Source organism: Vipera ursinii (assembly GCF_947247035.1).
Source record: "Vipera ursinii genome assembly, chromosome: 8".
Lineage (NCBI taxonomy): Eukaryota > Metazoa > Chordata > Lepidosauria > Squamata > Viperidae > Vipera > Vipera ursinii.
In genome coordinates, this window is record NC_139519.1 from 24,132,955 (window position 1) to 24,154,379 (window position 21,425).

Here is a 21,425-nt window from a genome sequence, read left to right on the forward strand (position 1 = left end):
GGCAGGACGAGCGCATCAATCCTCGCTCTGTCCACGCCCACCCGGCGTTGGATTAGCATAGCCACGCCTCGCCGTGTTTCTTTAAATGTCTAGTCTAGTGCACCATATAGCCTATTGCGCATGCTCCTTGAGAGCGGACCCGGGGGGCATGCGTAGTATTACGAAACGACGCTCGCAGTGCCATGGTAAGGTTGGGCAGCCCGGCTTCTGTATCGGCGACTGCAGGGTTGAGCAACCGGTATAGAAAAGTGCAGTCGTGCAATTTACTGGCCCAGTGCAGAGCTTCTTCCCTGCGACTCTTATGAAAAATTTATAATGGCAGAAATCAAATTTCTTATTGTGTTTTAATTCTGAACCAGCTAGCTGGTAACTGGAAAGCACAGCCAAGGACAGAACAGATGCAATGCCTCCCTCCTACCTTTTGTTTCTCCAGACTGACTCCCATCATCCCCAGCCAGTGTGGCTTTGGGGCTCCAGATTGGGGACAGCTGCCTTAAACTCAAAATTGTTTGCAAATTTATGAAAGTCTGGAGCATCACGGTGCCTTCTGACAAGGGAACAGAAGCGCATGGAAAGCATGAAAGTGGCTGAGAAAGCGGAAGTAGAGCAGCAAAAAAGAGAAACGAAGGCGCTGGGAGAAGTTTTGGAGTGTCAAAATATCTTCGTTGGCCTTCCTTCGAACGACAAAGAGGAAGTGATCCAAGAGCTGGTCGGGTTTAGAGGCTGTCCTGGAGAAAGATTTGAGCAAAAGAGACAACTGATCCCACCCCTCGAAGGCTCGAGGAATAGACTTCATTTTTCTCCTGAAGTCCTTCTCGAGATTCTGTATCAGAACAAGGAAGTGAGATGAACGTTTGCAAATTTCCAAGTCTTTCGTGGATGAAGGGGATTGTAACAATGGTGAAAAAGCACCTTATGCAACGGCTTCCCCAGACTGGGACCCCTTTGAGGCACTCCTTTTGGGCAATGCAGCCCTGTGGTGCCTATTCAACCATTCAAAGCATTCGAGAACCCTGTTAGATGGTCAATGGAGCAGAGTTTCTCAACCTCGGCAACTTTTAAGAAAGGGTGGACTTCAATTCCCAGAATGCTGCAGCCACCAAAATAGCCAATGCAATTCTAGGCTGCAGTAAGAGAGGGATAGAATCAAGATCACATGAAGTGTTTAGTACCTACTGCAGTATAAGGCCTTGGTAAGACCACACTTGGAATATTGCATCCAGTCTTGGTTGCCATGATGCATAAAAGATGTTGAGACTGGAAAGAATGCAGAGAAGAGCAACAAAGACGATTAGGGGACTGGAGGCTAAAGTATGTGAAAAACAGTTGCAGGAATTGGATATGTCTAGATAAAGAGAAGGACTAGGGGTGACACTTTTGCAGTCTTCCAATATCTAAGGGGCTGCCACAAAAAAGAGGGGGTCAACTTATTCTCCAAAGCACCCGAAGGCAGGACAAGAAGCAAAGGAGGGAAACTCATCAAGGAGAGAAGCAACCTAGAATTAAGGAGAAACTTCCTAACCGTGAGGACAATTAACCAGTGGAACAGCTTGCCACCAGAAGTTGTGGGTGCTCCATCATTGGAGATTTTCAAGGAGGGACTAGACAGCCACTTGTCTGAAATGGTATCGGGTTTCCTGCTTGAGCAGAGGGTTGGACTAGAAGACCTTCAGGGTCCCTTCCAACTCTGTTATTCTGTTAATACTGTCAAAGGTAACTGAATACGTCATAAGTGGAATCTCTTGAGTTCAACCAGGGCATTTCAAAGATGCATCCATGTGGCTTTTCTTGGTCAAACAAACAAACAAAAACCCCTGAATTTCTCTGCTTAGTTTATCACTTGAGGATTCCCTGGTGCTCTTCAAGTCTTCCAGATCTGCCGGATTCTGCTGTGGAGAGGACCTTCAGTAGGACCAACTCAATGGCCCAAACTCTGCAGATCTTCAACACTCTGGGCAGAAAATTGGAACAAGCCAGAGGGTAAGGAAGTGAATTTTTAAAAATAGGCTAAGGGCTTTAGCTGAGAAGACGGAATCTGGTCCTGCTGTCTTAATTTAATTTGTTGCTTTTTTCTTCCCCTCCCTGCAAAAAAAAAAGGAAAAAGAAATATTGAAAAAAAACATTTGGCCCGAAGCTCAAACTCCTTTCTTTGCTGATCAGTTTAATGCTACTGTGCACTGAACTCTTTTTTGCTAAGCTTTCCTTGGTCACCATGGCAGCCAAGGAGGGCTGTTGCCATGCAACACAGAAAAAACACAACTCAGATTTCAGGGAGGGACATGCTAAAATCCAGACGCTTTTCCAGTCCCTTTGCATATTGGATGCTTCTGCTGTCGCTATAGACGTTTGCAATTTTATGGTGGAAAAAAACTGTTGCCACCTGCAAAGACCTCGTTTTTTTCTACCAGGTGTGAGACACACATCTGAATTGCTACACCGGTTGAAGTACCAAGGAGTGCAGAGCGTGAATTTCTGCAAAAAATTGGGAGTGTTGCGCAGGCTTAGTCTTCCCGAGGATGCCTCTTCCGAAGAAAGGAAAAGTGAAAAAAACAAGGAAGCAAAAGTCCTCAGCTCTAGGTAAAGTTTGGTGCAGCCGTGCAAAGAACTTTAGATTTGCAGGCAGAGTTTTTCCTTTATATTCCTTCCGTGGAAAGTATTATACAAGAATACAAACCAAACTTTTGCAGAGAGTACGAGGAAATGAAATCAAAACCAACACAAAACAGTTGCTTATTTTGTATACTTGGGAGCAAGACTGTTAAAATTTGAAAATCCAAGACAAACTCTATACAAAAACACCTGGCTTAGTTTAAATTTTTTTTTCATCATGTGTCACTCAAAAAAAATGGGTTGCATTAGTGTGCTACTTAAATTTGTCATTTTCACTTTGAAGGAAGAAAAGCTAACATTACAGAAGTTATTTATGTGACTTGTTAAAATATTTCTCTGTGTCCAATGTCGTATTCTTCCCATAATGTTGAGCACTGAAATAATAATGTGTAACTCAAAGGAAATGGAATAATATTAACAGTTTTTCCTGCATCCCATCCCTCTTGGTTTGTTAGAAATTCCCTGGTACTTCAGGCTCCCGTTACTATATGTTTGACTGAGGCTTTGATTCTATGAAATGCCTTTTTGGATGTGTTGTGTAAGGCTTATAAAGTTGACTTTTAACCGAATACCAAGTATGAAGAATTTCATCCTTCATATTTCTTCAGGATTTGTTCTCATTCTTCCCTCCTTTCCTTCCAGGTGAGGAGAGACACAAAAAGGCATCGCTGGAGGCCGACGCACTTAAGCAGCTCTTGGGTGAGGAGAGCTCGATAGTTGTGCAAGGTTGTGGAAAACAGAGTGAGCAGTCGAGGTGGCGTAGCTTTGGGAGGGGAGCAGGATGTGTGGAACTTCATTGCTTTCTGCAATAGTCTAAGACACACACCCCTCCCCCACCATTTGAAAGCCACTTAGGTATATAGGTGGTCCTTGACTTCCCACCATAAGTGAGCCTGGAATTGTGGTCATGCCAGTTGTTCAACACGTGACCAACCCAGCAAGGAAGATGGTCATTAAGTGAATCCATTGTTAATGAGTCCATTGTCCCAATAGACATTTGTTGCCAGAAATCAGAAGGAAAAAGCTGGTTTCCAGCAAAAAAAATATACGGAAGTTGCGATCACATGACTACGAGACACAGCGAACGGCTGTAAAAATGCAAGCTGGCTACCAAACGCCCAAAATGTGATCGCATGACCTCAGATGAGGGTGACTGTCAGAACCTCAAATCCAGGTCATAAGTAGAAATAAGCAGAAATCCCTGATAACTTTGAACAGTCACTGAACTACCAGTCATAACTCGGGGATGACCTGTAGTGGCGCAGGCATCCGGCTAGAAATTGGGAGATGGTGAGTTCCCGCCTTGGGCTCAAAGCCAGCTGGATCACCTTGAGCCAGTCGCTTTCTCTCAGCCCTAGGAAGCAGGCAATGGCAAGCCACTTCTGAAAAACCTTGTCAAGAAAACAGCAGGGACCTATCCAGGCAGCCTCTAAGAATTGGACGTGGGGGGGGAAATGCCCAATAACAAAGCATTTTCAAGAATCCGCCAGGATACATCCCTTAATTTTAATGCATCATGCTGATAGAGGATTCATTGTTTTTATTAAGAAACCGGAGACAGAAGATTTTAAGAAAAGACTCGACTATATGTATGTATATTTGGCCAAGTGTCCCCTACAAAAAGATTGAAATCAAGAAGGAGCTTTTTAGATTGCAACCGAAGATATGGTTACTCCACCTCAAAACGGGACGATTAAAACATCTTCGTAATTGGACAGAATTCCCTGAAGAGGTGCCTGGAGGCTCGGGAGAAGAGTGGACAGCCTGGAGATGTGCGCTGGCCTGGCTAGAACTAAAGACCACATGGAAAAATGGGGGGGGGGGGGTCTGTTCCTCCCTGAGGACAAAGATATTTACTGTGAATGTGGCACTATTCAAACAACTATCCATCTTTTCCAGTGGGACCGAGATGCACACAGAACGATTTGCTACTCAGAAATATCTCTGCCATTAATGTGGCCTGGTACTGGGCTGGAAGTGTACAAATCTATAGTTCATTAAAGCTGTTATTTTTTTAAAAAAAAATAATAATTTCCCCTTTTCAGGTTCCTGAGTTTCTGACACGAGACGGGGCCAAATAGTGAAATGGCTTCTTTGTCCTTTTGCCTTGCAGTTCTCCAGAGAGACATGGCCAAACAAGCCATGATTGACAGGGAAGGATTCAGGCAGAGGCTGACTGAGCTGGAGAGAGACCTGGAGGCAGCCCAGAAAGACAAAAAGGATATTTATGAAGGTTATTTGGGGGGAGGTGGGCGGGACTGCTGCCTTGATCATTGCTTGCAGAAACCAATTCTTTCCTTTCCCAGAAATGGAACTGGCAGTTGGATGGAAGATGCCTTGACAACTTAGCTCTTTAATTGCTCTGGGGGATCCACTTGATCAAAAAGTTTAGGGAAGCTCTCCTAAGAAAGCGCATCTCCTAAAAGCAATTATCAAGAAATATGTGAAGATTTTTCTGAGAATGACTGTTCTAAGAAGTTCTTCAGTGTCGATAATATTCTTTAAGGTTGCACAGACTTGGGATGTGTTCATTATTACGAAGAAGCCAGAACCCATTCTCCACAGTCTAGCTATTGATGTGCGTCTTGTCCACTCGTGCCCTCTTTTAACTTTTAGTTAGTCTCAACCGTGGCAACTTTAAGATGCTTGGACTTCTGGAACTCCCAGAATTCCCCAGCCAGCAATTCTGGGAGTTGAGGTCCACCCATCTTAAAGTTGCTGTGATTGAAAAACACTGGTTAAGGGATTAGATTTATGCCCTGCTATACCTTGGTTTCTGTGAATAGACATCAACCACGATCCTGCCCATTCCTACTCGTTAGAGGGTAGATTTTGGCTGATGGGCTTGTGATGTAGAGAATCAGTTTATCTTGAGGAGACTCCAAGCCTCTTCTCCCTACACATCATCACCCAAAAAGAGCTAGAGAAGATAAAACTCAATCAAAATTTCCTTCCATAGGGTGCTTGGCTCTTCGAGGCCCCATTTTGCCTTCAACCCAACCTCTCTGCCTTGTGATCGGAAGGGGCCTATCCGTTTAGGTTACTGTACACTCAAGCATCACACTTGGATGCTACAAAAATAGCCTTTAGGAGTCTAGGGGTGACTAAGGGTTGAATCTTCCCCCTGATGCCGCTTCCATTTCTTCCCTCCCTTTCAGAGATGATTCGTCAATATCAGCAGTTTCAGCGCCAGACTGACACCCAGACACAGCGTTTGGAAGCTGAAAAGCAGAACCTGCAAGAACAACTTGGTATTTACACAAACGTTTGGCCTTACCGAAGGTGACACCAAAGGGCTGTGGCCATTCAAGGCTGCTGTTAGGAAGAAATAAAGGAAATAGCTGTACCCACTTTCTTGCATCTTTTAAACATTATTAGCAGTTGGGATAGGAATCTGCAGTTTCTCCCCTGGGATTGTTCTGTGTAAACTCTTAGAATATTGACCCTAGCCAAACAAAACTGCAGTTGCAAAATGTTTCCCTGCTGCAGAATTCAGAATTTCTTCAGGCAGAGCATCTGTGGGTTTTTTTTCTTCTGCTCAGAACAAGATAACAAAAGAGGCCTCCCAATGCACTTTTGTTCAGGGAGAAGGCAGCAGAGATAATAATATGTGTCCTTCCCAGCTAGTATTAAAGAAGATATTCTGAACCTATTTTAAAAAAATTAATAATAATTTGAGGCGAGTGCATCAGACTAGGATATCATCTATAGGAATAAAGTCCAGGTTTTGCCCCATTTGAAAAATAAACCATGACATTTTTTTTAAAAAATGTACTTATTTGACTTGCACCTGTCAAATCATCTTATCAACACTAGAAAATGATTTATTGCTGTTGTTAACTGCAAAATTTTTGAAGGTGCCCAATCTTGGGATAACTTTGGAGTCTCACCTCCGAGTACTGAAGGCCCTGGGGCAGTGTTTCGCTGCTTTAAGTTGTGTGGACTTCAACTCCCAGAATTCCCCAGCCAGTCATATCCTGACAACCTGCTCCAACATTTGATCCCAGTGTGGACCCCATCTAGATGTATGGAGTTGACTAGAGCAATATCTCTCAACCTTAAGCAACTTTTAAGACGTGTGGACTTCAGCTCCCAGAATTCCCCAGTCAGCCATTGGCTCAGCTCTCTTCCACTCTCCCTCATCTTGTTCTCTATTCCCACCCACCTCATTTGTCCTTGGCAGCTGCCTGCCAAAAAAAACTGCAGTGGAGTGAAGAGGCCCGAGCAAAGATTTCGGAGGAGAAGGACAAAGCTGTGGCCGAGATGCAGCAGAAGGCCGAGGAGATGGAGAAGGAGTGTGAGAGAATCCTGCACGTGAGTCGGGGATGGGAAGGACATGGATTCTGGCCCAGCCAAGAACATAGGGGAGGAGACAACATGTTCAGCATTGCTCGTTACCAAAGTTTCAGGAAAGAGAGAGAGAGGTAAATATTCCCACGATTGCTCATGTTAAACTATTCTTGACAAGAGTATGTGCTTCTGTGGGTTATAGGTTACTCTTCAACATGACAATAGTCAAAATTATTGGGCAATGTTCTTCGTCTCATCACCCTATTGAAGCAGATAAATTGATTTGTTGGCTTGCATTTTTTTCCCCTTAAAATCCTTATGCCTGAAAAAAAGCACTGAGATCTTTCCTGCCATCACTCGGCATGTCTGTTTGGCCCATAAATGAGCCATCTGGCTTCCCAAACCTCCCAAGACATTTTCAGAGGGGAAGTTCTCAGGTAACATGAATGCAAACAACCCAGCACGTCTCTCTCTCTCAATCTCTCTCTCTCTCTCTCTCTCTCTCTCTCTCTCTCTCTCTCTCTCTCTTTCTCTTTCTCTCTCTTCCTTCTGCCCTTTGGACGTTCAGTCAGAGACCACATCTAATCCCTTGATTTGATGCCTTCCCTGTTCTTACTTCCTTTCAATAGGATAGTTTGGATCAGGTGCTTTCCAAGCTACAAACCGCCAAACAGGGCTGGGAGACCGAGGCTGCCCTCATCCATGCAAAATATAAGGATATGCTGAAAGAGTTTGGACTGAACCCACTGGAGATCTGAAGCAGTGTTCAAGCAGAGCTAAGGTCTGTCTCCTTATCTTCCCTGGGGTCTCATATTGCCACAGATGTTAAAATGTACCTGTCAAGGTTCCAACTGATGAACCCAGCTGAGCAAGCACCGTCATGACCATCCAATCTCTTGATGCAAAACTTTATTGAGTACATCATTTCGGCACAGATGAAAGCAGAACAAGCTCTGGTTATGTCCCACGCAAACCGCTATAATTAAAGTATACAATCGAGTGTCAAAATATTGTTATGAGAAAGTGTCGTCTGTGGGTTGGCAAACACCTGCTGAAATGTCCTTGGTTCACACGGGTGGACTTCACGTCGTCTGGAGCCTGCATTCCACTTCCCCCCTCTCCTCCCCCCAGTGCGTTGGCAAGCCAAGAAGCAGTAAGGGTGGCAACATCATATTCATTCTTCAAGCTTGACAGTACGGTTAGAAGGGAATATTTCTATCTCAAGGTTGAACTGTGGGGTCCTTGTTGCTCTCTGAGCTTGGTGGCTTTCTTGCTGACATTTTCTTACCAATCAGCCATCAGCAGACACATGGAGATAAACACTTGTACATACCAATCAAGGAAACAAAAAGATGTAAACTCCTCCTCACCAGCAACCAATACCCAGATAAAAAGAGATTAACATCAAGGTTAACAAAGACCAACAACCAAGCCACAAACAACACCCCAATTAAGGAGCTACCAACTCAGATAAACGAGCTAACGGGAAACAACAGCCTAATCAAGGACCATGGAGACCAGTCCCACCAATGCTGACAGGGCAAGCCACCTGTGTATAAACAGAAAGCAGACCCCACTCCCTTCTAGCACTGACGATGTTCCCTAGTTGGGTCCTGAAAAGTCTGCAAGAAAATAGCCAAGTTCAGAGTGCACCAAGGACCACACACAATAAAATATGGAGTTATTAATCAACATTGCTCAGCAACTAAGCCACCACATGAAAACATGTGGTTTTTTTTAATTTGAGCTGGTTTAGTGTCATGTGTGAAGTTGGTCTCTGTGCCTTGCAACAAACCACTCTTAGAGCAAACTATGGTTTAGTGTGGCGGGTGAATCCAAACAATCCAGTCTTTAAGGGTACTTTCCATCATTAACGAACTCCTTTCTTAGGCAGCTCGAAGGAAGGAAGGAAGGAAATTCCAGATCGGGTAGTCCAGAAGTAGGCAACCTTGGCTCTTTTATGACTTGTGGACTTCAACTCCCAGAATTCCTGAGTCAGCCATGCTGAGGGGAAAGAGAGAGGTTTCCATGCTTGGCCATGCTGGCTCAGGAATTCTGGGAGCTGAAGTCCACGAGTCATAAAAGAGCCAAGGTTGCCTACCCCTGGGGTAGTCTGTTGCCTCCTTCACTTTTCTGTTTCAGAAGACATTCATTCCCGTTTAACAGGGCTGAGGCTGTAATCCTGTACTCTTCAGGGTATACCCCAAGAACAGGAGGTGCTGTGCATCTCCACGCGGAAAAAGATCTTGGAGAGGGGCTCGGGGATTGGAAGCCCCTTCCCTTACCCTCTGCCAACATTCACAGTCTGTTTTACGCAAAACCGATGGGGTTGATTGTCAGAAAAAAGAAAAAGGAAGTCCAGTATTTGATTTTATTGCTTCCAGTAGAGCAGGGACCTCCAGCCTTGGCTGGCTGGGGAATTCTGGGAGTTGCAGTCCACAAGTCTTAAAAGTTGCCAAGGTTGGAGACCCCTGCAATAGGGGGAATATTTTGATGGAGGGAGATAGAACCAGAAGGAAGTGGTCAATGATCTTCATCCACATCCCACTGGTAGAAATCAAGTAGAGATGCCGTCACATCCAGATAGGACGTCCACATTAGCTTCTCACTTCCCGCACCTTCGTTTTTAAAAAAAATCTTGCCCAAAAGAACTCCCCCACCATGGCCCTGACTCGCGTATTCCATCTATCTGACCATGGTCTGATCTGAATCTTCGTCCCGGTTGCCAAGTTCTGCAGGAGTCATTTTGAGTGCCGAGACAGATTGACACGGAAGGCAGAAGAAGGCCTGGAAAAGTTGTCTTGGGGAGCTGAGATCAATTTGCGATGCTGGAAAGGTAGGGAAAGGTGCTCATTTTTTCCGTAAAGACCAAGGAACCATCTTTAGAACGCCTGGCTGAACCCATCGTGGTCCTGTGTGGAACAAGGAGAAGCTCGGTCATGTTTCCAAAGACGATCCCAGAAAAAGAACGCCGAACAAATCCCACTTTGGTGGTCTATCCTCAAAATGTAAAAAGTGATGTTAGGCTGGAGAAAGTCAGGTCACCGACTTCATAGAAAATTGAAACATATGAAGAATGGTTGCAGGAATTGGGTATGTCTAGTTCAATGGAAAGAAGGACCGTGTGTGTGTGTGTGTGTGTGTGTGTGTGACATGATAGCAGTGTTCCAATATCTAAGGGGTGCCACAAAAAAGAGGGGGGGGTCAATCTATTTTCCAAAGCACCTAAAAGAAGGACAAGAAATTTCCTGACAGTGAGAACAATCAATCAGTGGAACAACTTGCCTCCAGAATTTGTGGGTGCTCCATCACTGGAGGCTTTTAAGAAGAGATTGGACAAGCATTTGTCTGAAACGGTCTAAGGTTTCCTGCTTGAGCAAGAAGCAAGGTCCCTTCCAATTCTGTTATGTTCCGTTAAGACTTGCTAGGACTTCTTACCTCTCTGGGGAAGGTCCATGGGGTAGGGTCAGGTTGCCCAGTTGGGCCTATATTGCTAGAAATTTGACCGTGACGTGGTATCAAAGTGGGCCAGCTTTGTTCCTGAAGAATGCCAGGAGAAGTAGAGCCACAGGTGATCAGAAAGCTTGATGGGAAGTCTTCTTCATCATAGAAGACCAAAGGAGATACTCCAACCTGGAATGTAGACCCAAGTCAAGAATTGGTGCGTTGCCAACAAATCAATCAGTCAATTCCTAAAACCAGCTTTTAAAATTTCTTATCGTCTCATGGGGTGGAGTCAAGTCTAGCCCATCTTAAGTACCCCGCACGTTGATAAACACACTGTCCATGTGCATCATTTTTACACCAGGCGACATGTTTGCCTGGAGAATCCTACTGAGTTGTAGTTTAATGGAGAACAATGGGATTTCTTTGCTTTCCCAGTCTGAGTGTATAACTCCATGGAGAAATGCCACTTCAACTTACAACTCTTTGTGTAGTGTCCATTCAAAATGGGAAAAAGTGACTTACTACATTTGGTGCAGCATCCCCCCCCCAATCACATGATCAAAATAGGGTAGGGTCTCCTGCTTGAGCAGTAGGCTGGACTAGAAGACCTCCAAGGCCCCTTCCAGCTCTGTTCTAAATTGAAATTGAAAATTTGGGTTACTTGGTAACCGGTATGTATTTACCAGCTGGGGTCATAAATTGCCATCAGTGATCTTCCTTAGAGGCTTCCGACAAGGAGAAGTTAAGGATTGCCTGATTCATTTAACAACTGCAATAATTCGCTTAAGAACCCTGGCAGAAAAGGTCATAAAGTCAGGCAGCGCTCACTTAATAACCAGCTTGGTTAGCCAAAGAAACTCTGGTCCCAACTGTGATACAAGCCGAGGACTCCCTAGACAGAAGTATATGGAACACAGATTATATCTGCACAAAGATCCCCCAGGTGATTTCTGCGTGTTATTATCTCCATGTTTCTGGGAAGAGAAATAATCTTGACTCGTCTACCGTATTGTAGAACTTGCTTCCTTCTGAGTCGATGACCAGGAGAGTCGCACGCTGGTTGTCAGAACGGATCCTTGACACCACCTCTTGGTGGTCAAGATCTTCGACAGCCTCGCCGTTCACCGCCAGCAGACAGTCACCTTCTCTCATCCCTGCCCTTTCAGCTGGGAGCCCAGTGTCCAGGTCTCTCAAAAATTGGGCTGCAAGTCAAAGAGAGGAAAGACAGGAGAGGCCGTGCGTGAAATTATTCCAACAGATAACAGCTAAGAACTTCCAGGCACCAGATTCCAAATTTTCTCCAAGATACAAACTTCTGATCCTCTTTTCCACATCAGTTGATGATTGGGCCATGAGCGCTTCTACCTAGACCAGTGTTTCTCAACCATGGCAACTTGAAGATGGCTGGACTTCAACTCCCAGAATTCCCCAGCCAGCCATGCCAGCCAATTTCCCATGGTGGCTGGGGAATTCTGGGAGTGGAAGTCCACCCATCTTCAAGTTGCCACGGATGAGAAGCACTGGCCTAGAAGCTAGTTGAAATGTTTTTCTCCATCTTCATCTGACGGGCATGCTTTTTCTCACAAAGCAGCCCAACCTACTTGGAAGGAAAACTGGAGATCTGCTAAAGAAATGGGATCCAGCTTCCTCCACCATTGATCTAAATCTGGCTTTCCCAATCTGGTGGGTCCAAGTTGGCCAGATACAGCTCCCAACTCCTAGCCTGTATGGCTGGGTTGTCAGGAGTAACCCAAGATAGCTGTCATCTTGTAGCCCAGAGGTCTTCAAACTCAGCCCTTTTATGACTCATGGACTTCAACTCCCAGAATTTCTCAGCCAGGCATGCTGGCTGAGGAATTCTGGGAGTTGAAGTCCATGAGTCATAAAAGGGCCGAGTTTGAAGACCCCTGTTGTAGCCTATAATCCTTCTGCCAATTGTGTGTGGACATTGGCTTGATCCTCACTTGCTGGGAAGCTGGAAGACAAAGCTTCAGAGTGGAAGACGCAGAAAGAAGAATGGTTGAGCATCTTCTCAAAAGTCACTTGATTCATATTTTTAGGAGAAGCTATACAGGTAGTCCTTGACTTACGACCATAGTTAGGACGAGAATTTCCTTGGCTAAGCAAGGTTGTTAAGAGAACCTCATCCAGTTTTAAGACCTTCTTTGCCCTGGTTGTTAAGGGAATTACTGCAGTTGTTAGCCGTTAAGTGAATCGAGCTTTCCCCATTGATTTTGTGGGTTGGAAGCTAGCTGAGAAGGTCCCAAATGGCGATCACATGACCCAGGGATGCTGCAACCGTCATAAACACATGCTGATTGCCAAGGCAAGAGATTTTGATCATGTGACACGGGGATGCGGTGATGTCACAAATACAAGGACCGGTCCCAAGTCCCGTTTTTCAAAGTTGTAATTTTGACTGGACACTAACCATACGGTGGCAAGTCAAGGACTAGCTTTAATGGAGCCTGCAATGGAGATGGCTTACCCCTCTTCCCTGAGCTGGATTTTTCTTCTTTCATCAAGAAGCCATATCCGTCTTCTCCTCGCTTCATCTGAAGCTTCCTCACTTGGAACGGAACCCAGGAGGCATCAGCCAGGCTGGCTGTAACCTTAACACCACATTGTCGGTACGCTGCTTCCGACTGGCCGTCCATCACCAGGAGCCCCATGGGGCTGCTGCTCTGTTTGATCTGAATCCAAATAGGAGAGAGAGAAAAGGCAACAATGATTAAACGTCCTCTTGAGGACTAGTTCTAGACAGGGTTGGGAAATTATTTGGCCACGAAAGGAGAAGGGGCTGCATAAAAACACCCAGAGGATGGCCAGGGTAAAGTTTTGGGAGGAGGAAAAGTGGTCTCTTTAGTCCAGAATCATTGACTTCATCCAGTCAAGACCCAGGAAAGAATTACTCACTCCTTCCTCTGGTGCAGAGAAAACCAAGCAGAAGAAACTTTTATGGAGTGGGGAGTGGAAAGTTCTTCCGTGACCAGATATGGAGGCCATGTGGCCCACAATACATACAGCGTGATCTCCACCAAAAGAAGGTGGAAAGTTCTAACCTCCATCCTAGAGGTAGGGTGGGATGGAACGTAAGAGACTGGCACTTAATAAATCTCAAAGTACGTTGCGTTGGTAGAACCTTTTGGTTGAGTTGTGCAGTTGTCCAGGTCTTCACGCTGACGCCATTGAGTTCCACCAGCCAGGAACCATGCGGGACCCCTGCTTTCTGAGCTGGCCCATTCTGCAGCACGGAGAGCTGGAATATGCCGGTCACACCTGCCCAGAAGGACCACAACATCAAGAGAAAGCCTTGTGAAGGAAGAGAATTTGTGCCCTTGAAAACAACCAGCTTTCCTAGATAGCTTCTTCCCTCTACCAGCGAGAGACAGACAGACAGACAGATTGACTGACAGACAGACATACAGACAGACATTCAAGACAGCTAATATAAGCAAACTAGGCCTGTTGCGCCTTAGCATAAAAAACCCAATTATAGCATTAAGATTAGATTAAAAGTCCTTCCAGTTTCTAAGAGCATTTAAAGATTTTAGAGGACTTTTTGTGGATTTTTTTAATCCTGAGGCATCTCTAATGGAGAACTACCAGGAATGTTGACCAGCTACAACGTGGGAGATTCTGGCAGAGGGAAGCTGTGACTAATTATTTATCTGCAAGGTTGTCCTTTTCTGGCCCAAAGTAAAGGACATAAACCTCTCCTCTGTCATGGAAAAAAAGCTGGCTGGGCATCAGCTGACCCTTCCATTGGCACCAGTTTGAAGCCCATATCAGCTGAGCTTGGGGGCAGAAGCGGTCATCCCAAGGGAGAGGAAGGCCAGGCCAGGCCTTGTCTCAGCATCTCTCTCTTTGGAGATGTCTCGTCCTGCCTCATAGGATCCATTGCTTATTCTTTGGCTGCAATGCCTCCATTCTCTTTCCATTCTTCTAGCTGGTCCTGCCCCTTGCATGACCTGCAGGTCAAATGTGAATCTAGCAGCAGAAACCAGATGCATAAATAACCCAACACAGACCAAGAGAGGGCAGAATCTTTTCAAGTTAACAGTGCAAAGCCACAAGCACAAACAGAGAGAGGCAGAAACGACTCCTGCTGCTATACCTTCTGGAGCCGACACGCCGAAGCCAAAGCCGCTCGGGCCTTTGGAAACACAGCACAGGCGTGGCCTGCCATAATTGGACAAAAGCTGGCTGAGCTCTCGCTTCAGAGCTTTGGCTACCTCGTAGGTGTTCCCTTCCAGGACAGTGAGCAAGACCTGCTTTGAGCTACTCTTGATCTTCCAGATCACCTGGCAACGAGACGAGACAGAGAGAGAGAGAGAGAGACATCTGGAAAGGGAAAATCAAATGTCAGAAGCTGACAATCTGCTCCGACATTTGATCCCAGCGTAGTCACCATCTAGATCAGGGTTTCCCAACATTGACCACTTTTAAGACCTCTGTATTTCAACTCCCAAAAGCCCCCTGCCAGCATGTTCCGATAGGGACACCATCTAGATCAGGGCTCTCCAAACTTGGCAACTTTAACACTTGTGGGCTTCAACTCCCAGAATTCCTCAGTGGGGAATTCCGGGAGTTGAAGCCCACAAGACTTGGTCAAGTTTGGAGAGCCCTGATCCCAGATGGATGAAGTTGACTACAGCTGTGTTTCTCAACCTTAAGTAACCTTAAAGATATGGACTTCAACTCCCAGAATTCCCCAGCCAGCATTGCAGTCCACGTGCCTTAAAAGTTGCCAAGGCTGTGAAGCTGTTCATTTGTGAGACTTGTTTAATTTTGGACAGGTGGGCCCCCAATATACCCAGATCAAAGCAGGAGAGCCATCAAAGCCTTACCCGAAGATAACCCATGCCTTCAACGTTAACTCCGTTGACCTCAAGGATTCGGTCTCCATCCCGGAGGCCTCTACGGTAGGCCAGCCCTCCCGGTGTCACCTTCCGCACGATGGGGCACAACCCTCCAGCCTCCTGACACAATGAGAAGCCCAGGGTCTCAGCACCAGCTTTCCTCAGCAAACAGAAGCGTAGCTGGGAAGCGCCTTCTGGCTCTAAGGGAGACAAAAGGGGCGTCTCTTTTCAAAAGGCCTTGGCTGAGGAGGGTGGACCTTTGTATTGGGAAGACTGAAAATGAAGGAAAAGGATAGGCTGAGTGAAAGGACTCCGAGTTCTTTCTATCAGGGGTCCCCAACCTTGGCCACTTTAAGACCTGTGGACTTCAACCCCCAGAATTCCCCAGCCAGGAGGCTGGGAATTCTGGGAGATGAAGTCCACAGGTCTTAAAGTGGCCAAGGTTGGGGACCCCTGCTTTTTATCATGCAGAGATGCCAGGGGAAGGCTATCTGTAAGCAAGGCAGTCTGTTGGCTCTTCCTTACTATTAACTCAAGGAGCCGTCACATCTGTTCCAGATGATTCCAAGGAGATGTGAGTCCCAGAATAATGACACGTGCAGAACCACCACTGTGGAGTTCTTGGTGGTCTTTCAGCCTGATCGGTTTTTTGCAGATGTCTCACGACCCACCTAGGGAACTTCATCAATGCTAATGTTGATGATGAGAGCACGGATGATGTTCCCAAGCTGGATCGTGAAGCGTCTGCAAGAAAATAACTAAGATCAATAACACTGTCATCTCCTCCTCCCCCTCCCCCTCCCTTCTAGCACCGGTGAGGTCATCTAGTCAGGTCATGAAACGTCTGCAAGAAAAGCACCAAGCTCAGAGAGCACCAAAGACCCCGCAATTCTCCTCCTCCTCCTCCTCTTCTCCTCCATTCCACAAACCCCCTTCCCTTCTAGCACTGATGATGTTACCTAGCCAGGTCATGTAATGTCTGCAAAAAGCCCCTAAACTCAGAGAGCACCAAGGACCCCATTGCTCAATCCTGAGCTACAGCAATTCTGTTACAATCCCTTATGAGGGCCTTCCTTGGAGGCTGAACCCTTGAACCCACTTCCCATCACACGCTAACAATTCCTTGTCTTGAGTCCTGTCTAGCAGAAGGCTCAGAACTTGGTCGTGACCTTTGCAAAGAACTTAGAAGGGAGCTCAGTTGAACGCTGGTTGAGAGGGAACCCAGGAAGAAGGAAGAAGCATCAGCTTGCAGACGAACATTGTCTGGTGGAAAAGTTTGGGCAACCCACTTGCCAAACAGCCTCAGGAAAACACCAGCCCTTCCTTTCCCACCCACAGGCTGCCGCTGCCAGCCCTCTTGTTACCGGAATCCTCTGCCAGGGATAAGGCGGGATTATCAATTCCTTCTTTCGGGTTAAATTCAAATTTCCTGCAAGAGAGGAAGAAGAAGGAGCATTTCAAAGTTTGAGAAGCAGGTGCACACAGGACAAGTCCAAAAACTCAAGATGGTGGCCACAGCAATGCCATCAAAGCTCTACCTGTGGGCCAAGCCACAAACAAGCAGAGTTTGGTCACATCCCCATGGCCCCCATCTCAACAGTTTCTCATCACAGTTTGCAGACACCCTGGCTGAAAAGCCACCAAAATGGAAATATTTTCTTATTTCTTTGATGGTTAGTGTTCCTTAATTCTGGAGCATGTCATCAGAAGAATGGAATGGAATGGAATTCTTTATTGGCCAAATGTGATTGGACACACAAGTAATTGGTCTCCATTGCATATGCTCACAGTGTACATGTAAACAGCAACTAACAGGTCATCGATCGGAACTACTAGACAGCATTTCACTGAGGTTGCCATCTGCGGCGCCATCTTTAACGGATGGCTTTAAGCTTGGCCAACCATCAACCCGTCCCATCAACTTGTTTGTGCAAACTGGCCTGCATGCACAGTGGAATTTCACATGGTGGGGAGGGAGGGGGGGAGAAAGAAAAGTTGGTAGGTCTGCTGGTTTTGCTTGTGCCTGCCCCCCACCTCCCCCAGCTTGGCACTTACATGGTTGACTCCGTGGTGTCCTGGAGCCCTGTAAAAGCAAGGCCTAAGCATGAGCCAGGGCTGTCTCACACCGACACAGAGACCCTCCCTCCCAACCCAAAGCCCCCAAGATCCCCTCCCTGGTTCAGGGGTCAGACGTGTTCATTTTGCTTTGGGAGGAGATTCCAGAGCATTTTGCAGTTTTACCCCCCTTGGGTTGTAATTCAACAGAGCCAATGGCTGGGATGCACCCACCACAAACCACCATCTGGTTTGGTTTGGGTTAAGGCTGACTGAGCTGCGTGATCCAGGCTGCTGTTGTTGAAACCAACTGTGTCTTCACATGCAACGGGTTGAACCCAGCTATGATTCATATGTGAAATTAGAGGAAGGCTCGGTTCACAGTCTTGTTCTTTCCACCCTTAATAAGGAGAGGAACTTGACTTCGGCACGTCTACTCTTTGATCTTGCAAGCTACTGTAGTCCCCAAATGGCTTGCAGGTCTGGATTAGCCAGTATTGGGGGCAGGGGGGAGAGAGAGAGTGAGAAGCATGGGATCTGCATTGCCTCCTCACAGCATCCTCACCGAATACAATTTTGATTTTGGGTTTTGCTGATTAGGTAGGTTTGTTGTTGTAAAAATGGCTAGTGCCAACTGGTTACATAAAAGTGAAACGTTGGGGTTTTATGTTACCATCTTGTTCTACTGCACCGAAAGGGAGTTGGAAGTCAATGCTTTTCTTTTTCGTTTCATCTTTTCCTCCTTGACCAATTGTGGAAAGGGTGAAGAGGTGAAGAACACGAAGGTGTAGGGGAACCACCCACGGAAGGAGAGAAGCTCCCCGCCACCACTAAACATGATATTCCAGTTCAGAGCCCATTTGAGAGAGGAAACATTCAAAGTCTAATGTTTAGGTCCGTATCTGCTGTTCCCCAAGGGAAGGCAGCCAATCTGGCAAGAGTCTTGTAAAGCAGTGATCCACCGTAAAGAGAGCGTTCTCGGAGTGGTTCTGACTGCTTGCGGCCGACTGAAGAGGCGATAAGAGGGTTAGGGTTAGGGCTACTTTGGGCATACATAATGCATGCCAAACTCTTGTTCCTCAAAGGGAGATTTTTCTTTTACTGTCACAGAAAGATTTTATTTTATTTTTTGCTCGCCATCAGTGAGGTGGTGAGGAAGGAGCCTGGAGCTGAGGGGGTAGCTGAAAAAGAGGTGATTCCCCACTTTCGCCCATTTGCTTCTTGACAGAGCAAAAAGGAAGTCTTCCCCTTGTTGGACTCTGGAGGCAGGAGAAGCCACGAAACCAGAATAACAGAGTCGTAGGGATCTTGGAGTTCTTCTAGTCCAGGGGTCTTCAAACTTGGTCCTTTTCTGACTTGTGGACTTTCACAAGTCATAAAAGGGCCAAGTTTGAAGACCCCTGTTCTAATCCAACCTTCTGCCCAAGCAGGAGACCCTAGACCAGGGGTAGGCAACCTTGGCTCTTTTATGACTCGTGGACTTCAACTCCCAGAATTCCTGAGCCAGCCAAGACACAACACGAGGTCCCAGGGATCAGAACTGAGCCTAAAGATCACGATCTCATCCTCAAGGCTCATCCCATTCTTCTTGAGTTTCAGGCAACAACAACAACAGCAGACACAATTCATCCTAAAGAGCGCATTTTACTGCTAAGCTTGTAAGCCGCCCTGAGTCTTCGGAGAAGGGCAGGATATAAATGGAATTAAAATAAATAAAACAAAAATAAATAAATTTTTAGGAGCAAGAAACACGTGATGAATTTCAATTTCTTTCCAGAAGTGGCTTTCAGCACTACCGAATGGGCAGGAACCATCAGGAGCTGAAACTGGGGCCCAAGGGACTCACCCAAGGGGAGCAAAGAGGTTTGAATAGCTGGACAAGATTCTTGTCTGCTGGATAATATCCAAGCTGCCAAAACCCAATGTGTTTTTGAAGCACCCTTGTTGTAGTTCACTGTTAAAAGATTACCGATGTAGCAAGATCATTAACGCTGGCCAGATAATCATCTCTTCCTCCACCCTGTTAAGCAAAGCAAAACTAGGTGGAGAAGTTTGGACTGAGAGCAGGAAATTTATTCCTGGATTTAATTGATGCAATGGTGGCTCTGTTGATTGACAACAGCAGCACAAGGAGGAGGGGAGGGCGGGGGAGAACCTATGGCCCAATTTAGCTTGGCTTGGGGGATCGTTCCAGGGATTAAACGTCTACCTTCTTGCAACCTCTGGGGTCCTCCTGGGAGCAAAACACTGGCAGACTCTCCTTCTGAATTTCGACAGCCTCGGATTTAAAGTTCCCTTAGAAGAAGGGGCGATTTTTAAGGCTTGTTCAACATCAGGTTGCAAAGAAATAGATGGTTATGAATGCCTTCAAACAGCAGGGCTGTTTGCTCTTTTCAGTTGGGTGTCAAACCCAGAAACACGCTCAGACACAGAAAACGAACGCGCGAGAGAAAGACTTGCGTTCCCAGGAACCTCTGGAGAGGTTGATGGTGGTTAGTCACGGTCACCACTCGATAACCCTCCGTTCCTCCAGGTCCCTCACCCGCTAAGTAAGAAACCCAGCCCGTGGGGTGCTCTCTGCTGCTCAGCCCCAGACCACTTACCCTTTTTCTGCTTCATGGCTGCTCCCACTCTGAAGTCCAAGGTCCGGAGCGAGGTGGCAGCTTAACCTGAGACGTTTAATATTTAAACAGCACAAGAATCTTTTTCTCAACGTCGCTTCCTTCTTCCCCGAAGTCAAGCAGAGTGTAAAAAATAGCTCTTTCATTCCTGCAAGGGACCTTCAGCTGGGTTCGGCAGCTGGGGGTTCTGGGATCCGGAGGTGATGGGACAGGCGAGGGGTTTGCATGCCAAGCGAGCAGCGAAGAAAGTGTGAATTGCACATCTCGAAAAGGCTCTGCTCAGGTCTGTTTGCATTATGCATCTGTCATCTGGACGTCACCAGGTTTGTGTGTGAATGTTTTTCATTTTTTCAGAGAAGTGATGAATGAGGGTGATAAATAAAACCGGTGAATAATATTCTCAAGCTGAGTCTTTGACGCAGGAAAAAAATTATTTTAAGACCAACTTCTTTTGCTCTTTGGCAAACGTTCAGGTTTCTTTTCAGAGGAAGGTGGCTTGTCCTTCTATTTAGGTTTTTTGAACAATCGGCAAGGAGGTATTACCAATCAGCGGTGCGTTTAAATAATGCAACAAACGGGGAAATTACAATGTAAAACATTAGCTGGAAGTTTATTTTAATGCCTTTGTTACAACCGGGAAATGTATACTCTTGGCTACTCCTCTGGAATTCAGCAGTTGTGTGTGTGCACTTGCGCTTATGAGTGCAACTGGAACCAAAGTGAAAGCGTTCGCGACAAACCCACCTTGTTTGTCCCTGGTAGTTGGCATTTCAAGATAGACTGCCCCTCGACTGGCAGGCTCTGTGCAAACTTCAGAGCTCAGAGACATCAAGGACCAGTCTTCTCAAAAAATGTTTGCCAAACCTGCTTCCGCTCAGTAGAACAATCTCTGTATGAAACAGTCCTTCAAATTCTCACCTTGTGGTAGCTGGTCTCCAATTGCGCACTTAATCTCCAATGCATGTTTGTTTGTTTTTTTCTGGCTGTAGAAACAGGATGTATAGCTAGGCCTCGATTTAACGGTCGTTCGATTAGCAACTGTTCAAAGTTATGACGGTGATGGCATTCAGTGGTGCTGGTGGGAAGCTGCATTCACTTAACAACCTTGTGGTTTGCTTAGCGACGTGGCAAAAAAAGGTCATGACATTGTCCGTGACTCCCTTAGCACCTGCATCGCTTAGTGACAGAAGTTCCAGTCCCAAACGGGTCATACAACAAGGACAAGCTTTGAGTTTTCTCAAGGCACAAAGGCAAACAATTCCCACCCCAGGGACGAGTCCACCCGTTTTTAAATCCCTGGTTTTGTTCGCACTGCTGGGATCCTGAGCCCAGTCTAGAAATCTGACTGAGATCCTATCCCATCTTGTATCCCATTACTGTATCCTTTCTCTGCATTTTTGCAAAAGAATCCAGCCAATTGCCCGTAGGGAAAAACTTTGGCTAGAAAAAGCTGAAAGGATCCCACCCAGTGGTGGGATTCAGCCGGTTCGCACCACTTCGGCAGAACCGGTAGCTAATTTTTTGTTGCCCGGGCCCAGAA

General features: G+C 46.2%; 2 protein-coding genes across 3 annotated transcripts in view; one reads left to right on the forward strand and one right to left on the reverse strand.

The window, feature by feature from the left end:
- DRC12 (dynein regulatory complex subunit 12 homolog) overlaps nucleotides 1–8,592 on the forward strand; it is a 204,505-nt gene extending 195,913 nt beyond the window's left edge. The window contains exons 2-8 of one of the 2 annotated variants that reach the window (XM_083368783.1): nucleotides 1,417–1,980; nucleotides 2,409–2,577; nucleotides 3,253–3,309; nucleotides 4,724–4,843; nucleotides 5,769–5,861; nucleotides 6,794–6,924; nucleotides 7,530–8,592. In XM_083368783.1, the coding sequence (XP_083224909.1) occupies nucleotides 2,517–2,577; nucleotides 3,253–3,309; nucleotides 4,724–4,843; nucleotides 5,769–5,861; nucleotides 6,794–6,924; nucleotides 7,530–7,658 (591 nt within the window). In that variant the 5' untranslated portion in view covers nucleotides 1,417–1,980; nucleotides 2,409–2,516 and the 3' untranslated portion in view covers nucleotides 7,659–8,592. Of the gene's footprint in view, nucleotides 1–360; nucleotides 1,981–2,408; nucleotides 2,578–3,252; nucleotides 3,310–4,723; nucleotides 4,844–5,768; nucleotides 5,862–6,793; nucleotides 6,925–7,529 lie in introns of those variants that run through there. The other variant, XM_083368782.1, reaches the window with a different exon arrangement.
- A 673-nt stretch (nucleotides 8,593–9,265) lies between these two features.
- NHERF4 (NHERF family PDZ scaffold protein 4) lies at nucleotides 9,266–20,112 on the reverse strand. The gene is made up of 10 exons (XM_083368704.1): nucleotides 19,868–20,112; nucleotides 17,265–17,292; nucleotides 16,574–16,638; nucleotides 15,198–15,409; nucleotides 14,465–14,651; nucleotides 13,490–13,626; nucleotides 12,836–13,040; nucleotides 11,353–11,549; nucleotides 10,339–10,533; nucleotides 9,266–9,812 (listed from the first exon to the last, which is right to left on the reverse strand). Exons 1-10 carry the CDS (start codon nucleotides 19,881–19,883, stop codon nucleotides 9,783–9,785), a joined length of 1,272 nt encoding a protein of 423 aa, XP_083224830.1. The 5' UTR covers nucleotides 19,884–20,112; the 3' UTR covers nucleotides 9,266–9,782.
- Between the last annotated feature and the right edge of the window lie 1,313 nt (nucleotides 20,113–21,425).

Excerpts from the sequence above, each read along its gene's own strand:
- NHERF4 (XM_083368704.1), bottom strand. Across the intron at positions 15,410-16,573 it reads ATCCCTGGCAGAGGATTCCG|AGCCAGAAGGCGCTTCCCAG; the intron begins GTAACAAGAGGG and ends TGTCTCCCTTAG. Across the intron at positions 10,534-11,352 it reads GAAGCAAGTTCTACAATACG|GTTGGAGTATCTCCTTTGGT; the intron begins GTAGACGAGTCA and ends TCTACATTCCAG.